The 18,382-nt window shown below is 36.5% G+C and overlaps 2 protein-coding genes across 6 annotated transcripts in view; one reads left to right on the top strand and one right to left on the bottom strand.

Annotated features, from left to right (window-relative positions):
* LOC131425429 (transcription factor GAGA-like) overlaps positions 1 to 11,981 on the top strand; it is a 49,326-nt gene extending 37,345 nt beyond the window's left edge. For 2 of the 4 annotated variants that reach the window (XM_058587342.1, XM_058587341.1), the window contains exon 6: positions 11,090 to 11,981. In XM_058587342.1, the coding sequence (XP_058443325.1) occupies positions 11,090 to 11,478 (389 nt within the window). In that variant the 3' untranslated portion in view covers positions 11,479 to 11,981. Of the gene's footprint in view, positions 1 to 2,167; positions 2,522 to 2,922; positions 3,665 to 11,089 lie in introns of those variants that run through there. The other 2 variants (XM_058587344.1, XM_058587345.1) reach the window with 2 other exon arrangements.
* A 4,049-nt stretch (positions 11,982 to 16,030) lies between these two features.
* LOC131425428 (synaptobrevin homolog YKT6) lies at positions 16,031 to 17,949 on the bottom strand. 2 transcript variants are annotated; one of them, XM_058587339.1, is made up of 3 exons: positions 17,755 to 17,949; positions 17,464 to 17,640; positions 16,031 to 17,406 (listed from the first exon to the last, which is right to left on the bottom strand). In XM_058587339.1, the coding sequence occupies exons 2-3, from the start codon at positions 17,586 to 17,588 to the stop codon at positions 16,932 to 16,934; spliced, it is 600 nt and encodes a 199-aa protein (XP_058443322.1). In that variant the 5' UTR covers positions 17,589 to 17,640; positions 17,755 to 17,949; the 3' UTR covers positions 16,031 to 16,931. The 2 variants fall into 2 exon arrangements, with proteins under 2 accessions (XP_058443322.1, XP_058443323.1); XM_058587340.1 differs by having other exon boundaries at positions 17,464 to 17,626.
* Between the last annotated feature and the right edge of the window lie 433 nt (positions 17,950 to 18,382).

Genomic DNA, 18,382 nt, shown 5'->3' with positions numbered 1-18,382 from the left:
CCCATCGTTGTCCAGTTTTCGTTATCTTTTCTTCCAATGCCACGACCAGAAGCTGGATTATACAATCACTTTTGTTTGAATTTAAACTCCATCTGCGAATATGCAACAGGGTTTATTTATCGATTCGGTTAATTTAGGAACGAATTGGAGAAAATATTCAAACAGGGAAAAAGTTTTTCGTCATTTCGTTACACTTTCGTGTTGTGAAATTTTGGAAACACACCGAGGTGGCCATAGTAAAAAAAGACGTAGTCCTAATTCTTAATTTGGCTCAAAATTGTCTCAATTTATAGGTTGTGTCAATTACTGGCAAACAAACCGAATTCAGCTGTGCCGGTTTCCCAGTTCCCAGTTACGGAAGTCCCAGTCTCTTCATTTTCTCAGAGACGGCTGAATTTAGACTCAAAAGAAAAGTTTTATGGTCTCATAGACTACACTATTGACTTTTGTTCCGATGCGACTTCCGGGGTGAAGTGTGTTTGAAATTAATATCGTCATGTAGAGCAAAAATGCAAAAGAAAACGAAGAATTCCTACCAGAGCTAAAAAAAATAATTTTCATTGACAATGACGACAATGACGAGAAATTGGTGTCACTCTCAGCTTCGCTTGCAAACTATGAGAACTAAATCCATGTCCAGTCAATGACATAAGCGGGAGAGTAGTTTCAAAATTGTGTTTTTTTTTTCTTTCATTTGCCCTTTCAGCCATTTGTTGTTTTCAGTGAAAATCCCATAGTACGCCGTGTCAATATTCAACCGAAGCTGTGAGAATCGAAAATGACAGAAAAAGGTTTCACAATAACTTTTACCTGTTGGTGCTCGAATTTGTAGTAGTTTCGGTTTCCAAAGAGGTTCTGGGATGTAATTACTTCGATTTTTCATATTTTAGTTTTTCTTTATAGCCAAGCGTCACAGATTTTCAATACATCGATGAAAGAATGAGAATTGAAATTCTGTTGATGCTCCCTGCAGACGTTAGTTTGGTTTCGTCTTGTCATAGAGCAATGAGTGACGTTGGAAATTTTACTCTCTCATTTTTTGAATGAGACACGAACTGCTTCGTCTCTCTTCGTTTGTTCTGGTATTGGTCATTTACGAAAGAGACAGAAAAATATTGAAACTGAGGTTGTTGGAATGGCTTCTTTCATTGAAAATGCGTGACAATTTCAAGCTCTGATTCCTACAAACTTGGTTCAAAACTTTTCATAAACTGGAAATTTTATTCTAGTGTATGCTCAAACAATTTTTTTTTTGTTCTTATGCAGGATTCACATGAAAGTTTTTTGAAGGATCCCTTATAGTCTAGTTATATGAGAAAGGCATCATTACACCACAAGGTGAACTAAAACAGGTTTTTCTTTAGGTGAACAAAACAGTGACATTCATTTTTTGTTTGCTGGTTTGGCCTTTTAGGACGGGCCAAAATCGTGACAGTCAAGTTTTATTTGAAACATTGGGACTTCAAAGCAGGCGGCAGATTGGAGCATTTTTTTAAACAATGATAATTACCTTAGTATGACAAAAATTCAACAGCACAAGAGAATTAAAATAGAACACACTTTGATCGATGCTAAGATTTTATCCGTTTGTTATCAATACAAAGGCATTTATTTTACATTCTAAGGTTAAGTAATTTTTACGCCTATTTCGTAAAAAGGTCTATAGATCTAAGAAAAATGTAAATAATTGTCCGAAAGAAAATGCAAACTTGAGAAATCCGTTGTAAAATGAGAAATTAACTTGTATACTACTTGAATGAAGATGTTTGCAAATATATATAATTAGTTTAAAAATGGGGGAACAGATTGCCGGATTTAATGCTTGAGGACTGCTGTGTGTGTGACAATGGTGTAAACCAAACTACGTTTGGTGATTTACTTGTGTATTAGATTGATGTCTTTTTTCAGTTTCGCCTTTGCTCAAACACTTCTTCGATTATTTCAATCTATTTTTTGTGTCTGCAATAAATTTTTTTGCAGAGTTGTAAATTTAATCCGTTGCAAAGTTTTCAAATGAAACTCGATACACCCACGGTTCCACTCGGTAGTAAATCCAATTTGTTTCCCTCTTTTCGGTGGTGCCAACCCAAAACTGAAACTGTTGTATGAAAGAGAACGGTGAATTTAATAAACCTCTTCTTTCCTCTTCTCTCTTTCTATTTCGCAGAAGTGTTTGAGCAAAAAATGAAACCGAAAAAGTACAAGTGCAAAGATTGCGACAAAAGCTTCGCGGCCTGGAAATCGCTAACGATGCATAACCATATTCATCGGGGTCTCACCAAGTGCACGATCTGCGGAGCGGTGTTGTCCAGGACGGCCAATCTCAAGCGGCACATGAAACTGAAGCACGACAAAACGGTGGTGCCCAAAGTCGAATTGCTACCGGCCGATGGATTTACCAAGGAGGAACAGTGCTGCATCACTCCGACGGGCTAACAAGTGTACATAGCTGTGTTTGATTACAATACTGAGTACTACAATACATGAAAGAAATAACGGAAATACATATGATTCTATGAAATTCGTGAACTGTTTTTACGAAATAACATTGACCTTGAGACCGATTTTTCAAAATGTTTTCTTAAAAAAAAAACAATATTCGCAGTTGGTGGCATATTCCAATTAGATTTGAAATAAGAATATGTCTAGAAACCATCTGCTTCGTTTTGCTATCTATCCCCCGCAATTCATTACGAGAAAGAGTTAACAGAGAAAGTACCAATTTTGTTTATTTTTTTTTCAATTCCTCAGTAGTTAAAATTTCATTCGATCTAAATTTTTGTTGAGGTAGCCGATAATTTTGGAAAACAAAACTCAGTTGCAACTTGCATATGCTACAATTTAATTGGAAGCGATGTAAAACCAATGAAAAACAAGAGTGCTATCCCAATCTCTTTGTTCTCTCTTTCTCTCTACTTCTAGATATTGTTAGTACAAACAAATGGTCCCAATGTCAGATCTGTAAATTGGTAATTACCTCGGTCAATCTGTGGAGGCACATGCGAACGCAGCACACGAATCAAGAACCGAAGAAGTGCGATCATTGCAACAAACAGTTCAAGAACAAGTACAGCTTGCGTGAGCATGTGCGCATGGCACACGAAAACAAACCGCAATCGCAACCATCGACAACCGCACCCGTTGCTGGTGAAGCACTTTCACCGCGGAGTAGTTCGATAACACTGGGATCGGTACTGGAAGAAACAAGTCCGGGAATATCAGTGGATGCATCGTCGGCAGCCGGGTTGACCGTCCTGTCAGCGGCACAGCTGGCGGCTGCGACAACGATGAAGCTGTTTTGATTGCAGTTCTAAGAGGTCACGCTTTTGTAGTACAAACTAACTTAATGGGCCGCGCATCGTTTGCAGAGAAAACTTGGCGAGTTTTAGCACTGTACATATGTTAGCTAAAATACGGTTGTATTAAATGTCCCGATCGTCGTTTTACGATTACCTTTCGGATGAACATTAGCGTAAGCAGAAGCACGCAACGGCATTGGGACCACGGAGCACGTTACAGATTATAGGCGCCATTGTCAAGAATACCAAGTATTTTTAACCATAATACCGTGTAAAATTCAAATGCAGGATCAATAAATAGTTCAGAATAGTACGAATCTTGTATTCTGTATTGTATAAATAAATTGTAATGTTGAAAACGTGAAATAAATGTTACAACTTTGAGTCAGTTTTTTTAAAACTTGTATTGGCAAACCAGAAACTTTTTAAATTCTTGCTATAAAGTACGTGTTAGTACGCTCAAACGAAGTAGTATTCAGAGTATCAATCGCCGGTGAGTACATCCATAATAGGATCCTTTCTATAACATTCGACAAGTGTGTGTTATTCTTTAGTTTGTTTTGTTTTGTAATAATTTTTACCAAGAAAAAAATACCGAGATCTGCACAACCGAGTTTCTTATTTTTTCTGTGTTTACCGAAATGATGAAAATTCTGCGAATTCCGGTACTATAAAAGATAGTCATTTACTGTCAAAACTACTTGTGTGCTCGTAAAACCGATGATTAACGGAGTTGTCAGCAAGTGAGCGAGAAAAAAAATCCTGTTTTAATTTGCTTTTTATTAAGAAATACAGAAGCCATTGATGGGACATATCATCGCCGCTTCTGCGTGTAAATGAGCCCAAGGCCAAAATTTATTTGTATGTCCCTAACTAACAGAATGACCTAACTGTTTGCTCGGCGGGTCCCGTCAAGTGCGCCATTAAGAACGGGGGGCATTGCCCCTCTGTAAAAGCGGTTCTGGTACATGCTTATATTAAAACCTGTAAGCTATAAATTTATTAGCAGTTTGTTCCACTCCTCTATCTGAGCTTGAGCGACCACCCCTGGTTGCTACTCCGTTACTGATCGGGATTAGATGAAATTGTACAGGGAATTTATAGATGATCCAACCTGAGACTGGTAAATCATTCTGCAATGTACATCTTCTGGTAACCCCAGCATTCATTGATCAGTACCGGAGCCGGCCAGGCCCGAACGTAGATCGTCTAAGGAACGGGAAGGGATCCAACACTTGTTACTAGAGGCCGTATATACTACTGCGCACTCCACAAGTGTCAAGGGAGAAGGATATTTGTTAGTAAAAATTCCAGTAATGGTAGTATTCCTGTGCGACCTAGTATGTTCTGGTTCCAAGATGCACCACTAAACTCACTGGCTTTCCGAGTGAAAGTTTCAACAATATCCGATACTGAAGTCCCGAGGAGTCTTGATTCACAGTTCTTATTCATGGAAACAAAAGGAAAATTTGAAATACTATCGTGTATCGATTAAAAACTTCCCTTCTAAATGGAATTACCTGCTACAAAATAAACGAGTGAATAGGATTTAGACAACATAGTTGATTCATTATAGTGACATATTCTAAAAATTTTTATAAAATCATTTTAAATCACCAAACAAAGGTCAACAGATTTCACGCGCGATTCGATTTCTTATTATTTTCGCTTTATTATTTTAATTATTTATTAAAATTATTAATTGGTTATATTGGTTATTAATTTATCAAACTAACAAGTATTTTTTACTATTTATTCCATATACCGATATATGTTATCTCTTTGTAATATTAACGAATTTGCGCAATAATTGATTTTTATCATTCAATTTATAATCTTGAAACAAGCAATAAAACATATCAAATAAAACTTCTATCCAAAGCTAACGCAAATTGATAAGTTGATTGAAGAGATAATTTAGTAAAATAGAGTAACCAGAAGTGAAACGTGGAAAATATCTAATAACTGAAAGGAAAAAGGAACTCCTGCAATTGTCGCCTTTTACGACATGGAAGCAAGAAGCCAGTGTATCTATTCTTGGCTTATTTTTTTCCGCCGGATTCCACACGGCATCTAGGCTGGCAGTCTGGAGAAAAATAATAGGTACTAGCAATCTGCTAGTGGAGCCCAGCCTACTATTTGTTCCACTCCTCTATCTGAGAACAAAAAGCGTGACAAGATTTTATATGAAGAGACTTGGAAGTATGTGTATGTTAATTTATCTTACCGCTCTTTTAACCTTAAGGTCTGAGGCCAGTTCGTCGCGTATAACCACGTGTCTCGCACTGCGTATTACATTTCTCTCCATGCTCTCTCGCATATGTACAAAATGACTCTCGATGGGCCGGGTGACCAGAAAAGTTTCGATATTTTCGGTTACAAGTTTGCGAAGAATGTGTCTGCATCCAATAAAGCTACCGCTTGTTTGGCAGCCTTGCTTGGCCGTTTTTATTGCTCTCTCATTTTCCGTTACGTTACCAGAAAGTTGGAGCAGAAAAAATGGCCCGTGCATAGAAATCGACTTATCTTCACAAAAATAACATTCACTTCATTTTTATCGCGACAACACCTATGTTTTTATGCACTAATCGCATCTAAATTAAATTATCTAGACATTCTCAGGATAGATTTATGATGCATGCCTTTGAAGGTGAGATTTTCAATGAACAAGTTGTAAGGCGGCGTTTTCAGCTATTCAATTCTTCCTTCAGAAAAAAGACTTTCCCGATCGCTACAGTCATTCTGAAATTTCTGAGAAAATCAGATTTGAAGCGTGAAAATAGCCCTCTAAAACACCCTAAAACACACTGGCCTCAGACCGTAATAATCATTCGTCGGAGGGACATGGGAAATATGTAAATTTTTAAGAAGATTTGAATATTCCAGTACTATGAACAATCAAAGTTTAAAGTTTCTTTTTAATTGCCTGTACAGAACAGTTCTAATTTCCACATCTGTTTTGTTATTTCAAAATGTTGTCCATTTGATTTGATCAAACTTGGATATCGCGAAAACATTAGAACAGTTGTCCTACGGAATTTCGACAAATGCATTGCACTATGGTCCGAAACGGGAAATTAGCGTGACAAAAATATTTTCACTATTAAATATTAGTTTTTTATAGTTGGTGTCTTTTGATGAAAGTTACAATGGTGGTCCTCATTTAGATTGAAATCTGAAACCTATCTTTCTTGATTGAACTCAAAAATGATTTTGTTGTACAATAAAATTGTAGGAAATTTTATTTTTAGCAGCTTTGCTGAAAAAAACACTTCTCTAGCTTTTCATTTCATCGAATTACATAAATTTTCCCGAGTAAAAATAGGGTGGCTCAAGAAAAATCACTTTTTTTTTATACTAACTTTTTAATGAAACGTTCTACCGAAAAGTTGTCTTCAGAAAAGTTGTTGAACTAATTATTGCGCACAATTTTACTCAACCAAGCTTTTTCATATGAGCTACCAATAAACAGTTATGATTGCTTTTTCATCAAAAACTAGTCAAGCTTTAAATATCAATATTCATTAGATGCCATATCGATAAAATGTATCCTATGCTGTTCCTGAAAGGTCATGATATATGTAAAAATTTAAGAGAAAATGGGAAGGGTGATATTATTTTTAACTTATTTAAATTAGTTTTAAAAATACCTTCAAAAACTCAAATACATTGCATAACTCTTCAACGCCTTAACGTATCAATATACTTCCTTCGTCAAAATAATAGTATCAAATTAGTTCTACAAGTGTTCCATACATTGTCCTTTCGATAAATGATACACACCAAAACTACATATTTAATAGTGAAAATATTTTGGTCACGCTAATTTCCCGTTTCGGACCACTGTGCATTGGTTGATTTTGGCGACTGCCTAGTTCAACAAACTACAATGTAAAACAAAGCGCTTCTTGAAATAACAGCAAATCGTTTTAATAAATCTCGGAATAAGTCATAGTATGTTTATGCTAGATTTCAATCAACTTGTCTATAAATGAAAGTACTTATAGCCCCATAGTCTGCTATTAAATTTTTCCCAGGTCCAATTTCAACTTCCGCTAACTAAAGGAGTAAAATGTGGAACAGAGTTTAAAGAAGTGTACACAAATTTCTCAATCTGAGAGATCACTGGACCAATTCTCGCAAACTTAAACTCAAGTTAAATGTCCCAAGATCCCCTCATCTGCTATAAAATTTTAAACGGATTTTTCTGGAATAACGAGATAAAATGTTCATGAACAAAAGTACTCGACTTTCTCAGAAAGCGTTGGACAAACCAATTGCGCCAAGCTCTGAATCCCATTGTCGTCTACTATTAAATTATATTCGGATATGACTCACGGTTCCGGAATGTTAAGGTACAATCCCAAGTAGCAACTAGAACTTGTTGAAATTGACATGTTTCACAATTGCTACAGTACGGTTATTTTTGTTGGATACCACTGCACTTCATACCACTGCTTGTGGAACCAACTCAAAAACCTGAAAGCATTATGTTCCAGATCGGTTTTATTAACTGTCTGTACAATATGTCCATTTAAACAGTTTCATTTCCAGTTTTCTCTTAACAAATGTTACTACTGTGGAACATGTCAAACAAGAAACTCGTTGCACATCATACAAGCAAAGTGCGCTTTGCCAATCACACAATCGTTTCGGGAAGAGTTAGGAAATCCAATACAAGAACAATGTTTGCTATTTGGGATGTGTTGTAAAATTAAAACATTTTAAACGTACAATATTGAAGCTTTTGAAATGAGGCAAATCCATCAACAATTCACCGAGATACAAGCGCTTCAAGTTAGTTCCGAAAAATCTATCGCCGGTAATTATAAATTGACCTACTAGTTACAGCAGATTCAACTGCTAACTGGTATTCAATATACTCAAGTGAAAACAGCAGCTACACACCGCACTGACTATCCAGCGAGCGAATGGATGTAATTTTCAGTTTCGTTATCCACTCACTACTCAAACACTTTCATCGCTCGCAACCATGGGTTAACTAAAGTAGGAATTTGTTCGAGCATATATTTATAGACCCCCTTTTGTGCGATAGTTCATACTGTGATTGTCTCGTGAAAACATAGGTCAATTCAAATAGGTTTTTCAAGGGTATACTATTGAAATACTGCAACGACGTTGTCATACATATTTAAGTTAAATGTTTACGAATCGATTGGTTGTTAATTTATATCAATCCATCAAACAAATGAATGGGTTATTATCGTTCAAAATTATGACAAAAAGATTACGCGACTATTTTTGAAACTTTTAATTGACACCTGGCCCCGTATAGTGAAGAGTAAGGCATTAAGGAAGGCAACCAAAAAAAACATTCGCCCTTTTTACAAAATGTTATTTGGCCGAATCCACACAAAACAAATAGTTTTCCATACTCAATACGTTTGCAAAGTTTTACTTACATCGAATCGAATCGATCCTGATTCTAACACATTTTTCTGGAATTGTTCTTACATAAACTTGTTGTATCAACAGTAATAAGTTTAAAATACTAGGTGAGGTGTAAATAATAAGTTCGAGATACCTTAACTTACAAGTAATTGCCTTCGAAAGCTATGCTTTTTTATCTTTCCATAAGCTCACAAATACCACACCGAAAGAACTGTTCATCTTTTGAAACTATTCAGTCGAGATGTTATTTTTTTATATCTTTATAGCTAATGATGTGCTTCTCAGGAAAAGAGAGAGACATCGATGAAAACACATGATACTCGCATTGAGCCAATTCCGGGGAGTATGGCGCATTGCAAGACTCCTTTTTTATCTCAAACAATGCATAGTATCGTTTATTTTTTCAGCCGTACGTTAATTTCAAAATAAATCCTTTCTCATCTCATCTGATACAGAAAACATAATCAAAAGCTTCCGTTGTGACACCTTGCGAATATTTTTATTTATAGAGATTTTAAGTTTATGGATCGGCGGGTTGGCGGTTCAATGAAAAAGACGCTGGTCTTGCAAGCCAGTTGCGTCGTATGTTCGAGTCTCGACTTGGAAGGATTCTCAAGTGTCAATAGGATCCATAGTACTAGCCATACAATGATTCTCTACGCTCAGCTGCGAAGTCATTTGAAACAGAAAGACCAAATTCCATAAAAGGAATGCAATGTCAGGACTTTGCTTTGCTTTAACTTTATGGTCGTACGCCTATGTGATCGAAAAAGCTTTCTGCGGGGTTTGGAATTGACCATATGTAGACTGCTTGAGCCAATCTACCGATGGTTTGCGAATACTTGTAATAGAAAAATATAACAAATTGAACGAAATATTTATTACTGTCTCTCTTAAACGTCAATGGTATCGAGTCCAAAAAAAAAACCTCTAGTTTGAACTCTCTCTGCGCTTCCTTAATATCGCCATATTACTCAAAACACACATATGTACCAAAACAAATTATTATAATAAAAAAAGGCGCGTGGGTAATGTCAGAGACATAACTGGATGTCGTGAATACGAAATAACTGACATGTTCCTTAACACTTCCGAATATCAATTAGTTGATCAATTGTATGAATTATGCAAGCATTCCCCTTTTTCACATTTTTCGCAAAAACAAAGAAGGTTTCACTTGATCTAGTTTATTATGAATTTCACACTGCGAAAAGTGCAAAAATCAAATCAAACTGCTCTAGATTTGCACTAAACTGAGGATTTTGAGCTTCGATTTGCGAAGAAGAAATCCTTCGATTTGCGAAGAAGAACTGCTGATTTTGTGTGATGATCTCCACCGTTGTCCCCTTTTCGTTGTTTTTTCACCAATGCAAACGACTAGCAGCTGTGACGTAATCGCTCTTGTCGGAGGCGAAACTAGCTTTGCAAACGACACACAATACATCTGCTCGCAGTGACGATAGAATCCAAACTGATCCAATTTTTGTTAAGAGGTTTCTTTTTACGTGATTTCGTTTGTAGCTTTTTCACTAATTGGCGGTCCTAACGGCTATACAAATAGCAGCATATAGAAATTTAATGTCGATTATTTCATTTCGGATTTGCATTTCATTGAAAGAAACTATCAGAATGCTGTACGGGGTTCATTCCTGCCTTTCAGAAGGACCAAATTGTGGAACTCACTACGATATTAAACACTGCTTGGAACATTTTCCTCGAACGATTTGTTGTACAGCAGCAGATATTTTGTTCTCTTCCTCAGAAAGCGTTCTGATTGGCTGGTGTTGACATGGGTCAAATGAGACAAGTTTTTCAATAGTGTACTATTGAAATACTTTAATGCTGTTGCTATACACTTTTAAGTTGAAAAATCTCGATTCTATTGGTAGTTAGATTATAGAAATCCTTTCACAGATCACTGAGCTATGCGCTTTAAAAATACGAGAAAGGCAAACGCTCCTTATGAATTATTTTCTTCGATACTCATTTATAACAAACATTTCAGAAAAATTTAATTTTGAATTATTTGAGATTATGTCACACAACTGAAAATTTTATCATAAAATTGTGATCATATTTCCGATGGCATGTAGCAAAAATTATGTTGTTTCGTTAGATACAACAAGAGATATTCACGATCAAAAACTTATCACTCTCTCAGAGAGTAGATTTTGAAAAGGCGCCCCATAGTAAAGTAAGTCGTATTCACGACAATATTGAGCAATATTTTATTATAATAAAAGCAATTAAAAAATCGTGGTACAATCTTACTATAGGCGGTTCGAAACATTGTAACAAAAAAATAAACGATGATTTCAATTACTATTGGCTTGAATTTATCATTTTTTAATGTTCCTTACCATTGTTTTGCCTTACAGCTTCCGGCATCGGCTCGGAGAACAAACAGCTGCACACCTGCACCGAGTGTCATCGACAGTTCTGTTCGGTGAATGCTATGAAACGGCACAAGCTAGCTAAACACGGCGACAACAAGGTATCGTACAGTTGTGTGATGTGTAATGCCGTTTTCAAAACCAAATGGTCACTGTCTACCCACAAGAGCAAATATCACCGGGACAAGGTGATGGTTTTGCCCGTTAAGGCGGACCTTTCCGATAGTGCACCGTCTACTCCGACTACGACGATAACAACCGTAAGTACAGGCTCAGCGGTCACCCCGGTAGCACTGCGTAAGGTTGGACAGACGACGGTGACGCCGGCGAACACCCGCAAGTCCATACAAATCAGCTCCGGGGGTACACCATGAGAACAGCGACATCCGGTTGTTGTTACTGCTCCGACTTTCGGTAGAACAACGGAGTTGGAAGCAGAACGTAACCAACAGGCGGAGACGAAAAATAATAAAACAAAATGATATAAGGATTAAATCATGCTTTGTACAATGCAGTCTTCTTGCAACTGATGGAAGCCGAATCTACATTTTTCCATGGTATGTTAATATATTTTTTTGTTTCATATGGACACATAATTTTAGAAAGGTAAATAATCCTGTCACTAGAATTAATGATCGTGTTTTAAGCTCAACTGAAATCCGATAGATTTCCGACATAAATTAGTTAGTTATACTTTGAAAGCTGTAGAAGTCCTTCGTTGATTGATTTTTAGATATATACCGATAACGGTCACCATTTTAAATTGTACACTACCCAGGCAGAAACGACATCAGTGTAGCTGAAATTTTCGTATATTTTAAGTCGATAACTGTAGTGAACTATTTATAAGTAAAAAACTTTCCCCATTTAAGCGAAACCGGGTATCATTTTCATTTGAAAGAAAAATTCCATTTTAAGCTCAAAGCTTTAAATTCATTCAACTTGAAAAAACTTACAAGAGACAGTTCGTTGGCGTCGTTCGAACTGTTGACTACACAAATATTGTAAAAATCATTGCTAAAATTTGCCCTGAAAATATAGGCAGCAGTTTTTATATGTTCCGTGTAAACTTATTTGTGTCTATGCGACATATGTTTTCCACAAACAATCCCGAGAAGGAACGTTTAGTTTGTTGCAAGGATGGCTTTTATCGTATCAGAGAACGTTCGCTGGCAACTCTTCAACGATTGAATCAGTGCCATCAAAGATAGTTGGAAATGATCGCAACAACAAAAACCCGGCATGGCTCATTTAACATAGAATCGACACCAGTGCGAGAGCGAATTTCTCTCGATGACATTTCTGAGAATCAAAGGTTAGCACGCTGCTGTGGGGACCCTCTCTGAAGCAACAAGCGGTCGCTTATTCTCCGATTCTATACAGGCAGTTGATAATTGCGATAGAATCATTTTACTATTGCCGCTTATTCTAACTATGTGCATGTAATCTTTGTATAAGTTGTGTCTATGGAAATGTATGTGAATGCTCCACACAAGGGTTTTGAAATATTGCAACCTAGTATGAGAATCATCAAGTTGAATCATCGACTCGATTTTCTGCGATAACTGTCAACTTGCGATTCTCTCTTGGGAAATTCCACACAGCAACGATCATTATCAGACTGTAATTTTTTTTAAGGGCCGAGAAATACTCAGAGTATGAAGTGGAGCGAAGGAATATAGAAAAATTCTCTCGCGGTTCATGCATTGAGAGATTCGAGTTCTTGTAGCATCTTCTACCGGATTGAAAATGTTGTATACAATATAGATAGCAATATAGCAGCTGCTGTGAAATTTTCGGCAATCACCAACACTGGTTTGTTGGTGTGGATGATAAAGGGTGCAGATCACAATTATCCAGCACTCCATGATCGAGGTTCAGTCGCTAATGTACATAGCACTCTTCTCTACGCAATTAACGAACCGCACAGAGTGCAAATCGGTTCGATACTAATTATTGTTTTGTGAGAGGGCCTTATATAAATGCGAACACACACATTGAAAATGATTACCTTTGAAGCGAGTTGAACGGTGCATTAAATAAATTTGTACACGGTCTACTTGCGATGTGCACAGTAACCTTCTTAAAGACATCTTATTTTATGAGAGAGTTTTGGCGAACGCTCACATTACAGAGCGGAATTCCTATGAAAGCCGAGAACTGATATTTACGAGACTGTCGCCTTTGTTAAGCAAAATCATGGTAATGGCTTGAAGAACTATGTTTACCACAATACTCTAGCTAACAACAATCGACCGTCCATCTTTGACGTTTGTACTGTAGTGCTTGTGATGCTGTACTGCCTACATTGTACTCACAAATGATAGTGGATTTTATTTTTAAGGATTCAACCGACATGAGGCGTTTCGATCTGGTTGTCGATAACAGTTTGCGTCTGTCACATTGTTTTTGCATTTACTTTTCTCGGAGATGGTCGAGCCGATTTCAACGAACTCAGATTTAAAGGATAGATCTTGTAGTTCCATGTCTTGTAGTCCCATAAAAATTTGTGAATTTGATCAGGATCCAACAAAAAAAAACAAGATATGGGCACTCACTTGGTTCCGATATGGTTGGACTGATTTTTATACACTTAAAGTCAAATGAAAGGGCTTAGGATATCATAAAAAAAATCTGAATTTTATTTAGACTCGACTTCCGGTTTCGAAGATAGATGCAATAATTTCAATTTTTAGGGTGTAGTTTTTTATTAGTGATCATGCAATAGTAAGCGGATTTTTCAAAACTGACTTAGTTAGTTGATGTTCAAACAAACTCATTTCGGAAAACCCTGTGTGGTTGGAAATTATTTTTTCCGGCCAGTGAACAATCAAGTAAAACAAAGAAACAGTGGCCTAGTGGCCAGAAGACGTGCCCGAAAGTTGTACAAAAACACACTATGAAGAATGCATTCTCAGGGCGGACGAACCATACGTGAAAATGGATTGAGGGTAGCTTCTTAGATAAAATTCAAACAGATTTTTGCCGGTGAATTCGCAAAAAAAAACATAAACTGGCAATGCTATTTGCAGCTGAGAACAAAAAATTCTGAAAAAGCATATTCTTCCGTACATTGAAGCTCACAATAGACCTGTAATGTTTTGGGCTGATTTAGCAAGCTGTTACTTTTGCATAGGTATAATATTAGAAAAATTTGTGATGCGAGAACACACCTCATTATTGTACAAAGAAAAAGTTTTTTTTTCTTCAATTCGATGCCAGGACAGATCGAGTGAGCTGCAACATTGAAGGAGTTTGAAAAATTATGTATTTTACACATCAAATCTATTCTGTGATTAGATTTCAATGATTTGTTCTAGACATAGAGCCGCCTTAAGCTAGTTTTAAATTTGATCAGTATCAAACGGGGAGAATAGATTGGAAAAATTACATGCGAATGCAACTAGACAACCGGGTGGATTTCTTCGAAACGGACATCAATCTACCCAACTGCTCGCCCATCTGAGAAATATTCGTCAGTTGTCAAATAGAAGTTGAAGAAGAGTTAAAAGACGACTCCTAGAGCTGAATCGAAATATTTGTTTTAAATTTGCATTTTATCTAAAGATGGAGGGCTGGGGTCCACTAGGAGATTAATAGTACCTATTATCTTTCTCGATGCCATGCGGAATCCGCCGGAAAAAGTTAACCAAGAATAGATCCACTGGGTTCCTACTTCCATGTCGTGAAAGGCGACAATTGCAGGAGTGTCTTTTTCCCTTTAGTTATCAGATTTTTTCAACGTTTCACATCTGGTTATTTTATTTTACTAAAATATCTCGTCATTCAACTTACCAATTTCCGGTTAGCTGCAGAGGAAAGCTTTATTTGGTGTTGTGAATACGACTTACTTTACTATGGGGTGCCTCCCTCAGAAATCACCTCTGTCTAGTTGCGGGTGTTTGCCCGGATTACCCAAACCTAGGGGCTATCCTTCAGTTAAGTCCGAACGAGCGGCAGCGAGGTCATTAAAAATGATGAGGCGTAGCCGCATTAGACCTTTTAAAATCGCAGTAAATTAAAACATAGTCTATTAAGCAGCATGTTGATCTGTTATGCCAAATGATCATTATGCCAAATAACAATTACACCAAATAACCATTATTGCCAAACGGTATTATACCAATAATAATATTCTAGCGACTAATGCCATCGGGTGTATGGTTTTCTGGACTTTGGTACATTCTGGGATTTTTTTTCTGGATTTTATTACTATAATATCATTCGACTAGTTAGCTGAATACCAAAAGGACTCAACTAGTGAGTGCTGCAGTATTGATATTAAGTTTTATAATATAGAGTCAGTCTAAGACTGTACGTGATACAATCAGCATCCTTAATCTATTGTGTAAATTAATAATCCTAAGGTTCGATACACTTCAATTACTTTCTAGAGTTTGTATTTCTGGAGATTAGTACTTTCCGGGCAATGATTTTTTGGGGAAAAAGCTTCGGTTTAGCTATAGTGCCTAAAACTAATGTAACGACAGCTCTTCGTTTGGAATGACGACCTGTCAACTACAATGTAATGCTAACGATCACATTGTGGATGAGATGTCGTCACTCTGCTTTTGGGTACTCTAGTATTAGTGACCATGGCAATGATGAAGGTAAAGCATGTTTTGTTTCATACTACTATCTCACAGCCTTTTGGATATACAGCTGCTTGAAACCAATAATGTAGAAACGTGTGTGAGAAATAGTAACATTTTTGTGTTACTGAAATGAACTTGGTTTCGGTGGCCAAGTGAAACCAAAATCACGTGTTTGCTTTCGTCATACTATTCGAACTAATTACCGTTGAATCATCAAAGCATGTTTATTTTACATGTATGTCGTCGTACCGATTTTTCCACGAAGTCTTGTTTACAAGTTTTTTATCAACTGAGATGCAGACTTTCGGTATATGACAAAAAAAAATATTGATTGCATTTAAAACTATGTTGTATTTTGCTCACAATATCAACGATTTACATTGAAACTAGGTTTATTGTTACATTTCGATTACTTGTTCCGAGCATTACCCACGTTATGCTGACGGAACGGTGTATATGGTTGAGTAATTAACAGACATTTTTTGTTGCAGCTTGTTCAGTTTTACAATCCAAGTAACCGGACACAAATCTTCATATCTTTCGAATAAGCTTATAATGTAAAGCACATTAATCTATTAGTGGCTGGATTTTTTTAATAATGTTTGGATAACGACCCAGTTAGCCTTTTGGAAACAATATTCATAATTGAATTTACTACAAATGACACAAGCTCTGTGATATAATTGTTCAACAAAACAAAAATTTGTAATATAGTAAAAATGAATTTTCAATATTGTAATTCATCCTACCATACTCGATCAAAGGCCGATGTCAACATTAATCGAATCATGCAGTTGTATTACTTATGTTAAAAGCAACACACAGGAAATGGTTTCATCAACTTTCATTTGGTTTCTGTCAACTGAACTAATAATTGTTACAAATTTTCCTACATCTATATTACTGAACATAAAATGTAATCTTTTCTTGGTATAAAACGTAGCAGCATTCAACCAATAGTAATACCAGCATTGTTGGCAGCTCATAATCAGACTCGTTATTGCACGCATGGAATGATATGCAACACACATATGCAAATCAATCCCTCCATAAACACCATAGCCGTGAAGTATCGTATGTAGCATAAAATGACAAAATGAGATGAGCTTGTAATACATTCCGGTTCGCATCTCAAACTGTGGAGAACTGTGTATTCAAGTTAACTATGTAGCCTTCGGCACAATTGGTGGGTTTATTTGGAGTTGATTTCCACGAAAAGTATGCGCTCGAGTCTAGCCAAAATTACAACACGAATTGGTTTTCTTTGCCGTTTTGTAAAATGCTTTGCTTTGAATTGAAAGTGATTCTGATTTGTATACTAAATCGTCCAGCTTCTCTCCCCGTTCTAGCACAGCTTCAATTGTGTTGCGAAGAATAATTTTAGTTTCATCTAAATCTTCCTGCATTCTCGTCAGTGCGTCGGCTTCGCGAGGATCCTGATACTTACTAAGTAAACTCGGCAGAGTGCTGAAATCGATCGAAGATTCACTACCGGAAGGCCACTGATCTGAACTCACTTTAGCGCTGAAATCGTCTAATATCTTTGTCAACAGTGTGTGCGCTACACGGTGTGGATACTCATGATCCGAGATAATTACTGCTCCGAGATTATCCGCTCGAACATACACGTGACACATGTAGACATCCTGCTTCACGGACTGGCGTGTCGCTGCTTGTGTGCGCTCGACGAGGGTTTTACTTGCAAAACTAAAACCATTTTTTATGTATAAAATATTGGATATTTTCAATAAACCAAAATCTTACCTAATAAATTCCTGAACTGATCCTCGTTGGAAAAAGGAGAAACTTTGAAGGTCGTACGCCGATTTCAGCACTCGAGCATCGTTTGGTGCTTTATAGAATACGCTTATGGCATACAATTTAACCATTTTATATGCCTCTAGTCGTACAATAATCTTCGGAAATGCTACAATATGTACACTGAAAATCGATAAGTGATACTCAATAGACTAGAGCTGCTCGATATATTTTTCCTACGCACTTTCTTTTATGCTAAGTTGTTTGGTTTGCCAATGATTGACGTAACACACCTACCTTAAACTATATACTGGAGACTTAACAGATGCGTACGAGAAACAGTTTGGAGTAATCGGTTCGTTACGTTATCAGTAAATTAATCAGTTCTTCGACTTTTTCTAGCAGACAAAAAAATCATCTACTTTTTCTGTTAATTGTTTTCTGATGTTTTTGACAATTTTATAGCACAGCTGCCCAGGAATAGAAAAACCAAGTAATGTCAAAAAATTGTTCTAACCAAAGGGCGTATTGATACTGATACAGGGTGTTTGTTAAGATATCTTGATATAAAAAAAAATTTAGTGAATCGATGACGAAACGAAAAAATAAGAAAAGAAAAATAAAGTGCACTAATCACAAATTCCGAGATAGTTTTTCACCATCGAATAACCATCAGTATTCCAAAAATTGTTTGAAGCGAGATGTCATGTTAGACATTGTACTTCGATACAAAACTAAAAATGTTTGAGTCGAAGACGAATCGTATAACGATAACCAATTGTGTATTAATTCTAACTACAGATTCGTTGTCACAAAAAACTGCATATTTTGTTGAAAGTGAACTTTTTTAAGTATTCCAAATAATCTACACTTTTTTAGTAGAGTGTTGTAAATAAAAGCGAATAGGCCCTTTGACTATGAAGTT

This window comes from Malaya genurostris, chromosome 1 (assembly GCF_030247185.1).
Source record: "Malaya genurostris strain Urasoe2022 chromosome 1, Malgen_1.1, whole genome shotgun sequence".
Lineage (NCBI taxonomy): Eukaryota > Metazoa > Arthropoda > Insecta > Diptera > Culicidae > Malaya > Malaya genurostris.
This window is presented reverse-complemented; position numbering and strand designations above follow the sequence as displayed.

What these genes read in the sequence shown, in the direction of transcription:
- LOC131425428 (XM_058587339.1), bottom strand. Translation starts at nt 17,588, where the DNA reads ATGGTTAAATTGTATGCCATAAGCGTATTCTATAAAGCACCAAACGAT. An exon ending in TCAGTTCAGGAATTTATTAG is followed by an intron (nt 17,407 to 17,463) that starts GTAAGATTTTGG and finishes AAATGGTTTTAG; the next exon opens with TTTTGCAAGTAAAACCCTCG.